Consider the following 16,991-nt stretch of genomic DNA (forward strand, 5'->3'; position numbering starts at 1 on the left):
AGGTTTGGAATTCAAATGTTAAAACAAGTCTTATGAGATAATAAAGGAAGTAGAAAAGTACATAACAGTTTGAATAAACTATTAATCAAATTCATACCATTATGATAATTAAGAAATTCTATGATGGCATCTAGTGAGGTAGAGCTGTCTTTTGAAACTTCAGAACTTCTTCGATGAACTTGTGCACCAAATTGTTTGGCCACATTCTCAATTTCATCATGGTCTGTCGAAACCCATACACTGTTTAGATATCAAGAAAAATTAACAGCTAAATCAAAAGAAATCATTAATAATAAAATGGAGCTCTGTAACCATAAAATACAGCTTATATAATGTGAGAATATTTTTTGCACAATGATAATAATGTTACAGATCCAAAGGAGTATAAAAATGTAAGAAATCATAAAGTATTTTGTATATAAACATATTAATGAATAAAAATACAGTCCTAGATATATTTTATATAAAGAAAGGAACAACAGACACTGGGGCCTACTTGAGGGTAGAGGGTGGGAGGAGGGTAAGGATCAGAAAACTACCTATCAGGTACTATGCTTACTACCTGGATGACAAAATAATCTGTACACCAAACCCCCGCAACATGCAGTTTACCTCTGTAACAAACCTGCCATGTACCCCTGAACCTAAAATAAACATTTTTTTAAAATACACTAGAAGTCAAATCTAAAGAAAATTAAAGATCTTGCTTATTCTCCATTCAAATCCAAAATATTGTATAAAATATTTTAATATGCTTGCTAAAAAAAATATAAATGGACCTGGCTTAGCCAAACCCTAAAGGTGAAACAGTTTCAAGCTTAGAAGATAATAAATGCCCAAGTCTGGGCTCAAAAACAATCAGATAATACAATTCTTTCTTTTTTAAACAACAAACGATGGGTATACAGATATAGAATCAGCTGGGTTATAGCCATTGATAACAACAAACGTAGAGAACATGACTTCATTGGCTCAAAATAATTTAACTTAATACTCTATTAAGCGCAGGTTACACAGTTGCCTGTTTAGACTTCATAAAATGATGAGTAGGCAAAATGCTATTTTGGAGAGGGGTACCAGTTTCTATTGAAGTTTTGTTTCCTGGACAGTCACAAATTCCCACTACTAGAAGTCGAAGATGTAACTACTCCTCTAGCCACAATGTTTGGTCGGGCCTGGAGTCTCACGCCTGTAATCCCAACACTTTTTGGCAAGTCGAGGTGGGTGGATCACCTGCGGTCATGAGATCGAGACCAGCCTGGCCAACATGGTGAAACCTGGTCTCTACTAAAAATACAAAAATTAGCTGGGCATGGTGGTGCACACCTGTAATCCCAGCTACTAAGGAGGCTAAGACAGGAGGATCACTTGAACCTGGGAGGCAGAGGTTGCAGTGAGCCGAGATCGCGCCACTGCACTGCAGCCTGAGAGACAGTGAGACCCTGTCTCAAAAAGACAAACAACAACAACAAAACCCCACAATGTTTTAATAGTGATTTATGCAAAGATATCTTAATGACTTACAGTCTTTGGTATATACATATATAGTATATATATACACACAAACACATATACACATCATATATATACAAAATTATATATATAAAATAATGTGTATATACACACATACATATATTTTTTCCTTTTATCACACTCTTTCAATATCTACTGAGGGAAAGATGAACTGCATGTTTTGTTTGTTTGTTTCTTTGATAGTCTTGCTCTGTCACCCAGGCTGGAATGCGGTGGCCTGATATCTGCTCATTGCAACCTCCACCTCCCAGGTTCAAGCGACTCTCATGCCTTGGCCTCCTGAGTAGCTGGGATTACAGGCATGTGTCACCCACGCCCGACTAATTTTTGTATTTTTAGTAAAGATGGGGTTTCGTCATGTTGGCAAGGATAGTCTCAAACTCCTGACCTCAAGTGATCCTCCCACCTTGGCCTCCCAAAATGCTAGGATTACAGGTGTGAGCCACCACACAAGGCTGAACTGCATGTTTAATATGTCTATGCTCAATTATCATGAGTGAAAAGAAAGTGAGAAAATAAAGAAAAGTTTCTAATATCCCTGGAGTTCATTTATTTATTTCACTTATTCCCTTTAATATTTATAGAAGGATTTAAATCAAGGGATAAAGTAGTAAGAAAAAAAAAAAATCAAAGGAAGCCTAGCAAACAAAATGACCCACTGGCTAGGGGCCAAGAGTCCCATGATATCTACTCATGTCACTCTATGCAAGGCGGAACACAGGAGCCCCCATTTTCCTCCATCTTGAAATCTGAAATAGTGGGGAAAAAATGTTCTCTTGGGAAATGTCATAGTCAAAGATATATAACAAAGTACCAATGAAAACCTAGTGGATTTTTAAAACAGAGGTGAGGGGAGGATGATAAGATGGAATTAGAATACAATAAAAAATAGGGAAAGCAAAAGACACGGTAATTTGGCATCTAATTTACATTATTAATTGAAATAAGCTGCTGAAGCCATTTACTTTACTATCCTGATTTTTACTGCAATGAAAATTCAATACCAGAGGGTTCAGTGGTCTTTAAGAAATGTTTAAAAGGTAAGAAAAAAAAAAAAAGAATTTTGGAGGAGGTTTGCTTTTCTTCCTTCCTTCCTTCTTTCATTCCTTCCTTCCTTCCTTCCTTTATGAACTATTTACTAAGTGCCTATTCTGTCCCAGGCATGATTCTGGACACTAGGGATATAATAATGTATACAGTATAGTTTATTTTCTTGAGAAAGTCTTGGCCTATCAATAGAGACTGAGACCAGTATGGCACTGTAATTCTCTTTAAACCATCAGGGAAAGAGAAGTAAAGGATCAATTAAGTAACGATGGTCTTTTCAATGCTTTACTTTTTACAAAGTACTTTCACAGTGCCTGCTACACATCAGGTACTCGATACAGATCTGCTGAATGAATGAAACAGTAAGTGATTAAGAGGATGGGTTCTGAAGGAAGAGGTTCAATTCTGACTCCACCACATGCTAGCTATATGACCATGGGAAAAATCCATAATCTCCTTATGCCTCAATTTTCAGTAAAATGGAGGAGTAATAATAGTGGGTACCTCAAATGGTTTAGCGGATTAAATATAAACCATTAACCACAGAATCAACATTTAATAAATGTTAGCTATTCAAAATACTAAAATAGGAATGGTAATAAAGTAATATCTACTCTGTCTCATTTGATCCTCACAATCTTCAGAAGGTAGACTGAAGGCCTGCTTCCAGACCTTCAAAGGTCCAAATGTCTAATTTGTCTGTGTTATATTAAGCAATTACACTGTGAAAAAATATGAAAATAGTATCCCATATGTACACTTAAAATACTATGATCATCACCTATGAAAGGGACTGAGTAGATAATTTTCTTTGGTTCAGGGACATAAGATGAGGATGGGCAAAAGAGAAAATGAGCAAGTGAACAAACAGGCCAGTCAAGCAGAGTGAATACCAAAGTCTAATGCCAATGGCTTTATCCTCAAATGAAGTCACACTACACCTAACAGGACCAATAGGAATATCAACTGTGGTGCCTGTGACAACTATTTTAAATCAGAAGCTGCCATTTTAGGGATAATAATAGCATAGGCCTTTCATTAATCAAAAGTCTATACCCTAAGCATAAAACTAAAACATGTTTATTTTTCACAAGTATGTTAGGCAACACTTACAAATCAATTTGTTCTGAGGTTTACTTACACAGCACTGAAGCACTGTTGAAAATTAAGCTCTTACAAAATCTACTCTGGCAATAACTCTGTACTAAAGGGGAAAAAAAAATCTCAGCATTTTTCTTAACTGCTAACTAGCCTAGTTAGTATGCAAAGTTGGCAACCTTGAAAAGTACTGTTAGCTTTGATTCTGAGCAAGCCAGAGAAATCTGCCTCAATTAAGTCAAATCGTGGTTTTGAACAAAATAATCTCAAAGGTATCTTCTAGCCCTGAAAAACACAAATCAGACAGCTGCAATTTTCTTCAGCTCTCTCCTAAGGTAAAAATTTTTTGAAGAAAAGAGAGGGTAGGAGGCAGGAAGGGTGCTCCAAAGTCCTCCTACAGCTTCACAGCAAGTCAAGTGAATTCAAGTCAACACATTTTAATGATCTAATATATAAAGCATACCATGATGAATAAGAGGGCACCTGCTCACAAGCAGCTTAGCTTTTCACCTAGTATGGCAGGAGTCTCCCCAGGCCAAATTCTGCCCACTTCTCAGCCTGTTTCGGTAACATTTTATTGGAATGCAGCCACACTTTTTCATTTACGTATTGTCATGGCCACTTTCATAACATACACAACAGCAGAGCTGAGTAGTTGCAACAAAGGCCATCTGGCTTGCAAAACCTAAAATATGTATTATCTGGCCCTTTACAGAAAGTCTGCCGGCCACTGAAACTGAAAAAGAGAACAAAGATATCTTTCCATTAACTTTTCAACGTCAAAGAATGTTAGCACTAGAAAGAATTTTGAAGATCATTACAACTTTCCCATTTTACAAGCAATGGGAGAGTTTCCCTTTTACAAGCATGGAAGATAGGAAAAACCTTCTGAACAAGAGGAAAATGCCAATAATAAATTACATACTATGTGCCAGGCACTATTCTAAGAGCTCCACATACATTATCTCACTTAATTCCCTCAACAAGCCTGTGAGGCAGACACTTCAGTACATTTTGCAGATGAAGAGATGAGGCACAGAGAGGTTAAGTGATTTACCCAAGTTTGCACAGTTAATACACGGTGATGCTGAAATTCAAATCCACAGTTTGACTTCAGAGTCTGTGATCTTATCTCCCTGCATAGGGCATGCACATGAAGGTACAAACAATGTTGCTATGTATGGGAAAACAAAGGCACAATTACTTTTCACTGAGGGGATCAGTAAAGGCTTCATGGAGGAAGAAGTGCTGGTCCCTTCTATTATCTTTTGACCTAATCTCTCCAGATGCCTGGAAAGGATGACAAATAGCACATAGCCACAAAACTTGAAAAGAGTAAATTCACATTGTTACATGATACTGTTAAGTTAGAAATACATTCATTTTGCTAGTTTAGAAACACTAATTTTTTTTTGAGACAGAGTCTTGCTCTGTTGCCCAGGATAGAGTGCAGTGGCCCAATCTCGGCTCACTGCAACATCTGCCTCCCGGGTTCAAGTGATTCTCCTGCCTCAGCCTCCTGAGTATCTGGAATTACAGGCGTGCACCACCGCAACTGGCTAATTTTTGTCTTTTGGTAGAGATGGGGTTTCACCATGTTGGCCAGGCTGGTCTTGAACTCCTGGCCTCATGTGATCTGCCTGCTTTCGGCCTCCCAAAGTGCTGGGATTACAGGTGTGAGTCATCGTGCCCAGCCAATTTTATTTCTTCTAATCGCCACTATTGATATAGTGACAGATACCATAGGTGGCTTGACGAAGTATAAAACATTATCCCTGTGGTCAATGAGTTTATACTCTAGTCTACATGTATTAAATAAAACTACTTGGTACAGAAAAAGTTGATACTAGAGTCATTTTTTTTAAAGAAGTGTTATACAAATGCTAAAATGTGGAAATGGGAGAATCATTGGTCAACATACACACATTTTCCAATCATTTCATAGCAAAATCCCCAATGCGTGATGTAATGGTTGGTTGTTGGGTTCTCACCAACAGAATCTATTCCCTCTCACTTTTGGTAATTGTACTCCAATTTTCCTCTTGATGAACCTGTCATGTCGTTCAGTGAGGGCTCCATCGCTGGTTACAAGAGCGGAAGATGCAGCTATACTGTACCAATACAAGCACTGTGTTCTTCTTGCCATAGAGACCGGCTGAAGAGTGAGCACGGTACCCAATGGAGCACAATGAAACTTTGAGCTTCGAGGAGAGCACTCCCGACTACATTTAAACTTGGAAGAATATGAGGACCGCTATCAAAGACACACAAAATTGGCGACTAAAGTGTTAAGCACAGATTATACTCTGCTACTACTGCAATAGGGAAAAGAGTCCAACGCAAATTGCATTCACAGCCCCAGAAAACGAAAGGATGGAGACTTTAAAGGCTGAGTTGCGCTAAGGGAAAGGCACTGAAGGGTGCTAAGGGGGCTTAGTCCATGTGACTAGGCCATCTGGATTTGTTAACTGGTGCTTATCTGGAGGAGAAATAATCTTCTATCTTTATGAGACAAAGCAATTGGGCAAGTTGAAGCAAGGTGTCCACTGAACTTCGCCTTTTATCCTCCCAGAGGGACTGCGAAGGAGAGTGGGAGCTAGAATGTTCGCATTTCACTGAGACAGGGTCCTGGGGCTCTCGGGTCCTTGAGGAAACAGTTTTGTGTGGTAGATTTACATCTCAAAAGGCAGAGAAAGTTTTTATAATTGCAAGCTTTCTTTTTCTTTTTTTTTTCTTTTTTTTTGAGACGGAGTCTCGCTCTGCCGCCCAGGCTGGAGTACAGTGGCCAGATCTCAGCTCACTGCAAGCTCCGCCTCCCGGGTTTACGCCATTCTCCTGCCTCAGCCTCCCGAGTAGCTGGGACTACAGGCGCCCGCCACCTTGCCCGGCTAGTTTTTTGTATTTTTTAGCAGAGGCGGGGTTTCACTGGGTTAGCCAGGATGGTCTCGATCTCCTGACCTCGTGATCCGCCCGTCTCGGCCTCCCAAAGTGCTGGGATTACAGGCTTGAGCCACCGTGCCCAGCCTATAATTGCAAGCTTTCTAAACTTACTGCTCTAAAAGAGGGTTCAGGGGCCTATCACCAGGTTTTTCCTGGAACCATCAGGAAATTCTAGCAGCTTTGAGCCTCTTCAGGAAGGCATTTTAAGGGAACCTGAGATCATCCTAGGGACATGGCCTTAAGCTGCTAGAAGCCATGCTAGGGCTTGGTCAAGTCTCTTGGGGCAGAGGTTTGGAGCAAGTCATTAGGTACCCTGAGAGTTCTGCAGTTCTCAGTACAACCACTTTGAAGCCATAAAGCATCTATCCAGAACTAAGAAATTGAAGATTCTGGCAACAAAGTGCCCCATCCTCTTATCCTGCTTTACTTTTTCTTAAAAACATTTATCATAACCTGATACAACACATATTAATGTTCTTGTATACTGCATGTCTTTCCTTATTATAACATAAGCACTATGAGACTAAGGGCTGTCTCTACTGCTACTACACCTGGTTCGGTACATACAACAGTGCCTGTTACACAGTAGGTAGGTAGTAAGTATGCTGAATGAATGAATCATTTTTTTGTCCTTGAATCTGATTGTACCTTAACAAGCCTTTCCCTCTTTTGTTATGCCAGTTTGAACGGGGTTTTCCGACATACAACCTAAGAGTTGTAAATGGTATTAACAGTTTTGTTATTTGGAGTAAAGTTTCTCCATTTACTGTGAATATGATTTTGATCTCTAGTTCATTTCACAAAGATTATATTTCACTATATTACTGTAGCTTGGATGCACCTACTTCTTTCAGTCCTTTTTAGTTTGTACCCTTTCTAAGAAGGTAAAAATATCCCAAAGTCTGTGAGCTTCACAAGGACAAAATCTGTGTCCCAATCATCTTGGTATTCCCTTGGACATGTATAGCAGAAATTAGGGCTCAGTAAATAGCTACCGAATTGAACAAAATCCCCAGCTCCTTCCCTATCTCTCCTTTGCACACTTCCTATTGCACTAGTGTTATCTTCTGAGTGGTAGCTCCTATTTGCTTTGCTCCATCCAGGACTTCCTTTGGGTTGAAACATTAAGAAAATTAGTACATTTATACTTTTTCGAATCTCCCTTTTTTAAACAAGACTGGTTAAATGAAAATCACTTGCCCATGTATTAACATGGGTAAGCAAATACAGGTTCAAAAAGAAAAAGAGATGACTTCAAAAACAGTCATCTCTTTAAAAATCGAAACATTCAAAGGTTAACATAAATTAATTTCCATAATAACGACACATTCAAATGTAGTTAGGTTGAAGCTATATGTGTAAATTCATTCTTGGCACAGAATTTCATCTCCCTTCTTTTATGAATGACATCAGCTTGTAACTCCTGACCAATTTGGCAATGTATCTAAATTATGCATAATTAAAACTGTCCTTAGGGCAGGCAAGGTTCCAAAGGTATGATTAAATGATTTGTAAGCATTAATATACCATAAAACAGTCAGTTGTATACCTTCCCACTGGGTCTCACGTATTTATAAATGTAGGGAGCTTTCTAGATTGTGCTGACTCACAGGCAGAATAGCTAGAGTATTTTTCAAAGGTTAGGAAAAGATCTCCAAGCTGAGCTTGAAATTCAGCTCTGACACCCCGACACTCCATTCATGAACCTGATGCTTCCCTAATCGATCAGCACCAAGCAGTTATCAGAGGCTGAGCAACAGGGGAGCTTCGATGGCCCCCATCCAAAGGAGTTCACATATTATCACAGACGTTGCACCGGGGTGGCCTCCTTTACTTTCCCCGTAAGGTCAACCCAGGAGTAGGGGACGGTTGGGGAGGTGTAATGTCCCCTTTTACGGATGATTCTCAAGGGCGGAGACAGGAACTGTCCCAGGTTATGACCATTGGCAGCTACGGAACAAGGAAGGAGCTGGAGCCCTTCCTCCTGGGCTCTCAGCCCGGCCCCAGGCACCCCGGATCCTGCACGTCTCTGGCAAGAGAGATGGCCCCCTTCCAAGAGCTCTGGCCCCGGGGGCCCCAGCCCCTCCAGCAGCCCGACTCCCTCTCCCGACCCCCGCCCAGGCCGCGCCGCCCACTCTCGCACATGCGCACCTCTGGAAGGCCCCTGAATCCAGGGCCGCACGCAGGACCCAGCCAATGAGCGGGACCCCCGCCAGGTGCTTAATGTTCTTCAGGGGGATGCCTTTGCTGCCTCCCCGGGCCAGAATTAGAGCTGCCAGGTGCGGGGGCTTCTCCACACCTCGGCCCTGGCCGCCGCGAGAGTTGCGCTGCAGCTTCGGCGGCCGGCCCCGGGACGGCCGCCCCCGCGGGTTGGAGACGGAGGTGGCGGCCCCCTTCTCCACCGAGTCCATCTTCCTCCCACGCCTTCTCCCCAGCTTCTCCACATCCGGGAGCTAGTCCCTCACCACCTCTGCTCGGCGCCGCCCGATCCCCGCCTGGCAGCTGGCGCGCGCGGCCGTCCCTCGCCCCGCCCACTCCCCCGCTCCCCGCAGGGCTCGCTGGGAATTGTAGTCCGCAGCCTCCTCGTCTGGGGCCAGTAGGCCGAGTAGGCTCTGATGAGGTGACCCAAAGCTAAGACAAGCAGTGGGAGTCCGGAGATATTTGGAGGAAGTGCGGCTTTTGGGGGTGCTTGCATGTGTCTGGGGATTTCTGAAACTAAAAAATAGAGTATGTTTGCTAAAGAACTTCCCCACTTTAGAATTGTAGTGGGTTTCCCGTTGCATACCTTGATGCACCCTAACACGAATTCATTTTATATTTTAAAATGTATATTTTAAATATACACCTTTTTTTAAATGTCCCTGGTCATTTTTTTCCACGAAATTACTGACCAGCTCATTCAAATATCCTACAGGTGCCTTAAACTCAACGTTTTAAAAACTCAGTTTTTCATATGCGCTCAAACTGCTTTTATCTCTGCACTTTGATCAACATCAGCATTCCTTGGCAGCAGAAATTTGGAAGTCAGCTTTACTGGTCACCTCTAGTGTAGCGGACACTTGGTTTTTTGGTTTTGTTTTGTTGTCTGCTAAAAATCTTTTCCTTTTAGGAATTGATGACTCTCTCACCCGGTGAGGGTTTCCTTCACGTTCTCTGCACTGTAATAGTAAGTGTGTGACCCAAGCTGGTCCATCTAAGCACCCCGTTTTCCTGAACACAGCTGAGGTCTAGGGACAGGCATATGACCAAGCAGAGCCCACTGGAGTCCTTTCCAGAGACTCTTGGAAAGAAAGGATCTTTCTCGTGCTGATTTTTTGGGTGCTAAGGACCTTGTTAACCTGAAGCCTCAGGGCAAGCGTAGGGTAGGGTGGCAGGGGGTCTTTGCTGTTCTGAAATGGACTGGGAGACTGATGTTCAGCCTGAGGAAGCAGAACAAAGACATGTAGGGATTAAAGAGAAAGAACTCTGAAGGCATCATTTAAGCTCTTTTTTTTTTTTTTGAGACAGATTCTCACTGTATGCCCCAGGAGGCTGGAGTGCAATGGCGCGATCTCGGCTCACTGCAACCCTTCGCCACCCATTCTCAAGCATCCTGAGTAGCTGGGATTACAGAGGTGCACCACCACACCCAGGTAAGTTTTGTATTTTTAGTTGAGATGGAGGTTTCACCAGGTTGGCCAGGCTGGTCTTGAACTCCTGACCTCAAGTGATCTGCCCACCTCAGCCTCTCAAAGTGCTGGGATTATAGGCGTGAGCCGCCGCTCCTGACCATTTAAACCCTGATCCAGTCAAGAGGCTCAAAGACATACACCCACACACACCTCTCTTAGAAAAAAACAATAATAATAATACTTTAAAGCTGCCATCTCTGACCTAGCATTCATTTTGTCTTTCAGCATGTTTGCAAGCCTATATTTGAAAGTAGTCTTTTACATTTCTGAGATGGAGGCTGATACAAACAGAAGGAATGGATTGTAGTGTATCGCCTTGCCTTCTCCTAGAGGGTGAAAGGATTTTGTGCTTCTCTGGTCTTGGCCATTTTTGAGAGGAGAGAAGTCTTTGATGTTTTGGGTCCTAGGAGAAGTACTGGATACTTTACATCTCTTAGTCTGTGAATTAACTGATGACCCAGCCCTTCCTGGGACTGGTGCTGGGAGAAGGTGCTTCGTGCAGACACAGAGAAGGGAGGCTGTGAACAGACATCAATGCCATGCCTGGGAAAGGGGCAGGCTCTATGAGCCATTCCAGCACTGAAGGGCAAGGGGACAACTTGTCCCTATACACTGGCTCTTTGAGTAGGGCCTTTGCAGTTGCTGTGCTTCAGAGACGCCAGCACTGAGCTTTTAGTAATCATGTGAGGACCCCGAGTACACCCCAATAACAATCTTGGTTCCTATTAATGATGTAGTTGCCCTTCTCCACAGTAATTCCCTACAGGCCTGTAAATCAATCCTAGTGGGCTACAGACACCTGAGTAGTTTTGACTCCTGGAACACATTGGTGTCCTCTAAGCTGGGAACAGAGCAAGTGGCACCACTGTTACTTTATCAAATGAGATTACAGCGATTTACATAAATACCAAGAGACTTTGAACTCTTCCAGGAGACGGACTGTTCCTTCTTTGTAATCTTCTCATCCAGAACAATGAATTGGTCACAGTACTGCTCAGTAAACATTGGTGAACTGCCTCTCATATTATTTTTTCAGTCTCTGCCCACACATGCTTTTTAAAATATAGTTGCAAACTTATGATAATAAAACATTTTATATCCTTTGTATGGTTACAGCAGAATTTTGATTAGACCTGACAATTGGCTGTTCCCAATCTTGAGACGGGGAGACAAAGGAAGAGAGAGAGGTGGTGGTAGTAAAAGTGGAAAGTGATGCATCTAGTTCAGTATATGGCACACAGAAATGTGATGACTTTTTAAAAATGAAATTAGAGTTTACTCATTAACAATATTTTTACTTAGTCCAAAGAGAGAATGATTGTTCTGGGAAGAGGAAGAGGATGAGTTATCAATCTTTTTCTTCGGATTAATTTTGAAGAATAAAATAAACTACTCTCAAAGCAAATATTCGGTCATCTTTCCTTTAAAGATCAGTATGAAGTGTTGCTGCTGAAGAATAATTCATTCATATTTATTGTGAAATAATATGTCCTTATATTATCTCTTGTTTTATGATTTTATATGTAAACAAACTTTGTACACAGAGGAGTCCTTTCACTCATTCATTCGTTCACATTCACTGCATTCCGAAAGCCAGGCTCTGTGCTATATATTAGAAATACCAAACCAAGAGGAGAAAGGCAGCAAACTTAGCATTATGACAGGAGACAGGCACGCCCCAGTAGTGTGGTTTGTGCTGTGAAAGAGTGTACATGAAGTAGGCAAGCACAGAGGGAGGTATTTCGGCTACAGTAAGATTTTTCTTGGCTGAGATGGCTCTTGAAAGACTGTTAAAGTATACAAAAGACCTCAGCTGAGGGAATGGCATTGTGCAAGGTGCAGAGGAATGAAACTACAGTATGATTTGGGAAACTTGAAGTGAGTCACTGTGACTGAAGCAGAATATACTGGTTGGTTAGTGGCAAAAGATGAAAATAGAGAGGAAAGCGTGGCCCAGATTACAGCACATAAAGACCTTATGTGTTCAGCTTTGTTAAGGAAGTTACAGATAGGAGGGATATAACTTGATTCATGCCATTCTTTCAACAAATCGTTACTGCATGACAATTGTGTCAGGCACTTTCCTGGGCACTGAAAATACACTGAGGTGATGAAAAGTGTTCAAATTCTGGGTATATCTTAAAAGTATAGCTAATAGGATTTTCTGACAGACTAGGTGAAATGCATGAGAGAAAGAGGAAATTTGGTGTGATTCCAGAATCTTTGGCCTGACCATGAGTAGGAGTTGCTATTAACCGAGATGGAAAAGATAAGAAGGACTAAGGTTTGGAGACAAAATTATGAATTCTGTTTTATAAATGCCATGTGTGGAACATCTATTAGCTATCCAAAGGGAAATAAACAGTGGGCTATTGAATATGTTAGCCTAGAGTTCATAAGTCTAGGATATAAATATAGCTTGGAAGTCATCAGCATATGGGTACTATTCACAGCCATAGGACTAGATGAGAGTGAGAGGTGATGGTAGACATAAAAGAGAAGAAACTAGATGAGATCAACTGAGATTGAAAAGTTAACAGAAGAGAAAACGAGTCCGAAGACTGCGCGCTGGGGCTTCCCAACACGTAGAGGTTAAGGAAATGAGAAGACACAGCAAAAGAGACTGAGACAGAATGCAAAACAGAAGGTGATAGGGTACCCTGAAACCTGTGGGAATAAAAGTGTTGGAAGGAGGGAAAAGTGATCAATTATATCAAACGCTGTGATTGTCACTGTGAAAGTCATCAATACCAAAATGAAGTTGCTTATGTTTAACCCTAAGACAATAGAGCCAGGAGGTCATGAAGGAGGGGAGCTCATGCTCTATGCTTCCACCAAAAAAAGTACCACAGGAAATGTTTTCAAAGTACAGCTTGCTACATGAGTCATACAATGAGAGCTAGCAGCCACACAAGGACACAAAGCTAGCCATGCAAGGACAGCTAGCTGCTTGCACAAGAACACTTGCCTGACTGTCTCCACTAATAAATGGATGTCAGTTTCTGCCATAAGACTCTGTAACCAATGTTTTTGGTTTCAAAACAACTTGTATGTACTTCTTTCTTTCTTTCTCTCTCTCTCTCTCTTTTTTTCTGAGACAGAGTCTTGCTCTGTCACCCAGGCTGGAGTGCAGTGGCACGATCTCGGCTCACTGCAACTTCCGCCTCACGGGTTAAAGCAATTCTCCTGCCTCAGCCTCTCAAGTAGGGACTACAGGTGCCACCACCGCACCTGGCTAATTTTTGTACTTTTAGTAGAGACGGGGTTTCACCATGTTGGCCAGGCTGGTCTCGAACTCCTGACTTCATGATCTGCCCGCCTTGACCTCCCAAAGTGCTGGGATTACAGGTCTGAGTCACTGTGCCTGGCTTTCTTTCTCTCTTCTGTCTTTAGAACCTTACCCTTACCACAACCTTGGATGTGCCTCTGATCCACCATAAATTGCATATCCTGACTTATAATTCTCTCCTAATCCCAAATAAACTCTTTCTTTTGGCATCTGTTTAATCCTCAAACTGATTGAAGACCACCAAAACCAGAAAAGGTTCTGCCTAGCAGTCCTGGAAAAAGAATGCTTCCAGAACAATACCCTGCAATATGATGAATGAAAAATGCTGACTACTTTGATAATGTTGATGGAGAATGGTCATTTTCTAGAGATACCTAAACATATTCAGTTTACCTTTATGGAGAACTTATATGGCATTCAGACTATTCAGTGTTTACATGCATTATCTCATTTTATCCCTGCAACAACTCTTTTTTTTTTTTTTTTTTTTTTTGAGACAGAGTCTTGCTCTGCCACCCAGGCTGGAGTGCAGTGGCCGGATCTCAGCTCACTGCAAGCTCCGCCTCCCGGGTTTACGCCATTCTCCTGCCTCAGCCTCCCGAGTAGCTGGGACTACAGGCGCCCGCCTCGTCGCCCGGCTAGTTTTTTGTATTTTTAAGCAGAGACAGGGTTTCACCGTATTAGCCAGGATGGTCTCGATCTCCTGACCTTGTGATCCGCCCGTCTCGGCCTCCCAAAGTGCTGGGATTACGGGCTTGAGCCACCGTGCCCGGCCCCCTGCAACAACTCTTAACCACTTAATATCATCCCCAATTACAGATAAAAAACGGAGCCTCATTTCGAGATGTTTAACTCCTATTCAAATCCCCACAGCTGGCAAGTGGTCAAGATAAGACTTTTTTTTTGAGATGGAATTTCTCTCTTGTTGCCCAGGCTGAAGGCTGAAGTGTAATGACGTGGTCTCTGCTCACTGCAACCTCCGCCTCCTGGGTTCAAGCAATTCTCCTGCCTCAGTCTCCCAAGTAGCTGGCATTACAGGCACTTGCCATCATACTTGGTTATTTTTTGTATTTTTAGTAGAGATAGAGTTTCATTTGAACGTAGTCTTAAGCTCTAGAAGCAATATTCTAAGCCCTTATGCTATGAAAACCACTTGAATGATTTAGTAAAGTTGAATTTGATGGGGAGAGAAAAAATAGAGGCACGTAGCATCTACCCAGACTCAGAATAGATACGATCTACTGAGCGATATCCTTATAGCATGTTCTCTTCTTTGAGATAGATGGGGCCCTTGGGCAAGATAGTAGATGAGATTTTAGGAGTGAGGCCAAGAATAGATTGGTACTGATAATATCAAATGTCCTCCCAGGTTACTTCCTAAAAGGGAGCTGATGGAGAATTCCACTGTTCACCACACACTCGCTATAGAGGCATTAAGGCTGGAGTAGGGTAGGAAGGAATTGTTCCAGTTGGAACCCCAAGGATGTAAAGACAAAAGTGTAACCCCTCATTGAAGGATGAAGAGGGTGAGTCATCTTACCAGATCTTTGACCTCAGATGTCTTGAGCAGAAGACAGCTACTATCCCCAAGTCACACAGAAATATATCAACAGGGACCAGCCCCATTGGTGAAGGAGCCCATGTTGGGGAAAAGGAGGCTCTAGACAAAGGTGAGTTATCTGTAGGGAATGTCACAACGTTGCCCCATGTCCCTGCCCCCTTGTGCTGCTGCTTCTCACTGTGGGAATCGGACTGGATAGCATTGCTCCTTTCAACAAGTAGGAATCTGTGACCCTGGGAAGAAGCCAGAAATACCAGATTGTCCTAGTTAACACATTGCCCATTTCTCCAACTGCCACGATGTGACGTGTGCATGCATTGTGCTCAATGGCCTATGTGTTCAGATCTTTTCTTGACCATATATGAGTGGACTGACCTTGGGAAAATTACTTATCCTCTATGAGTCTAAATTTTCTCATCCGTCTCATAGATATGATAATAATAATGACCACATCATAAAGTTGTTTTGAAGACTAAGTGACAATGCATAAAAAGGATTTAGCACGGTGAATAGCATATAATAAGAGTCCAACAAATGGAGTTATTAAAATATTTGTATGTCAACAAAGTTTAGTTTATAAGCAGATGCAAAATAACATATTTCATAAGAAGATAACTGAAGTGCTTTAGTTTCTTAAAGCATAATACCGAGAGAGGCTCTGCATAAAAGAGGTGGAGGGCATGGCCTGGATGAGCTAGAATTAGGGCATTTTAAGATATTCACTGTGTTCCTGCTGTGCTTTGCTGTAAACACCTTCTGTGCCTTCCTGTTTCAACTAGAGTCAGCTATCCAAATAAACTGTGTCTGGATTAAGGTCAGGGTTAAGGAAGTGCAGTCCTCAGGGCTATGTCCAGCATGTGGGAGAGCATGTTAAAGGGGCATAGAAAGCACAGGATACCAGATGTAAGTGAGATTATGAATACTGCAAAAGCAAGAAGTCAGAACTACTGATGAGCAGAAGTGGAAGCCTCCCAAGCGCTCTGAGAAACACAGAGAGATAATGGCTATCCAATTATATGTAATGCAAGAGTTGGAGGAAATTTTCTTTAAATCTTGTAGTAAAATTGTACTTCAGTTGTAACCACACCAGGCTCAAGGACTCTGATGACTTACACACAACTGATACTTAGGTTACAATTATTACTAGTTTGATTCCAAACTTAATAATGTTGGCGAATGATTGCCAAAAATGGTGATGGCTCTTTACCCAATTATCTTTGTTTTCATGAAGGCTGAAGGACAGTGCAGTAGGCTGAATATTGGCTCCCCAAAAATCTCCAAACTTGAATCCCTAGAACCTGTGACTGTGTTACCTTACATTGTAAAAGGGGCTTTGCAGAGGCATTTAAGTTAAGGATCTTGAGATGACAAGATGACCCTGCATTATCCAGGTGGGGACAATGTACTCAGTGTAATCACAAAGGCCCTTAAAGAGGGAGGTAGTAGGGTCAGAATCAGAGACCTTGTAAAAATGGAAGCAGGGGTCATGGAGGGAAGAAGATGCTGGCTTTGAAGACAGAGAAAGGGGCTATGAGCCAAAGGATGCAGGCAGCCTCTAAAACCTAGAAAAGGGAAGGAAATAATTCCCCCCTGTAGCCTCCAGAAGGAACTCAGGACTGTGGATGCCTTGATTTGAGCCCAGGGGGCTGGTTTGAGCTTATTGCACATCGTTATGGTTTGCCAGAGCAATAACCTGAGACTTATAATCAGCGGGTACTATTTTTGCTTGTTTGTTTTACAGGGTTAGATTAATGCACACGCTCCTTTTTTTCACTCTCTTTTACTTACAAGTGTTTGGTCACTTGCACGTTGACCAGGACCTTCTTATCTATGAAGTCATATCATTCTATGT

The 16,991-nt window shown here is 42.0% G+C and overlaps 1 protein-coding gene across 6 annotated transcripts in view; it reads right to left on the reverse strand.

The window, feature by feature from the left end:
* The window catches only part of CMAS (cytidine monophosphate N-acetylneuraminic acid synthetase), a 36,994-nt gene extending 27,835 nt beyond the window's left edge, over nucleotides 1-9,159 (reverse strand). For all 6 annotated transcript variants that reach the window (XM_033222694.1, XM_033222689.1, XM_033222691.1 and 3 more), the window contains exons 1-2: nucleotides 8,770-9,159; nucleotides 98-240 (exon numbers count right to left, since the gene is read on the reverse strand). In XM_033222694.1, the coding sequence (XP_033078585.1) occupies nucleotides 98-240; nucleotides 8,770-9,029 (403 nt within the window). In that variant the 5' untranslated portion in view covers nucleotides 9,030-9,159. The remainder of the gene's footprint in view (nucleotides 1-97; nucleotides 241-8,769) is intronic.
* Nucleotides 9,160-16,991: the final 7,832 nt, after the last annotated feature.

Source organism: Trachypithecus francoisi, unplaced genomic scaffold (assembly GCF_009764315.1).
Source record: "Trachypithecus francoisi isolate TF-2019V2 unplaced genomic scaffold, Tfra_2.0 Lachesis_group11, whole genome shotgun sequence".
Lineage (NCBI taxonomy): Eukaryota > Metazoa > Chordata > Mammalia > Primates > Cercopithecidae > Trachypithecus > Trachypithecus francoisi.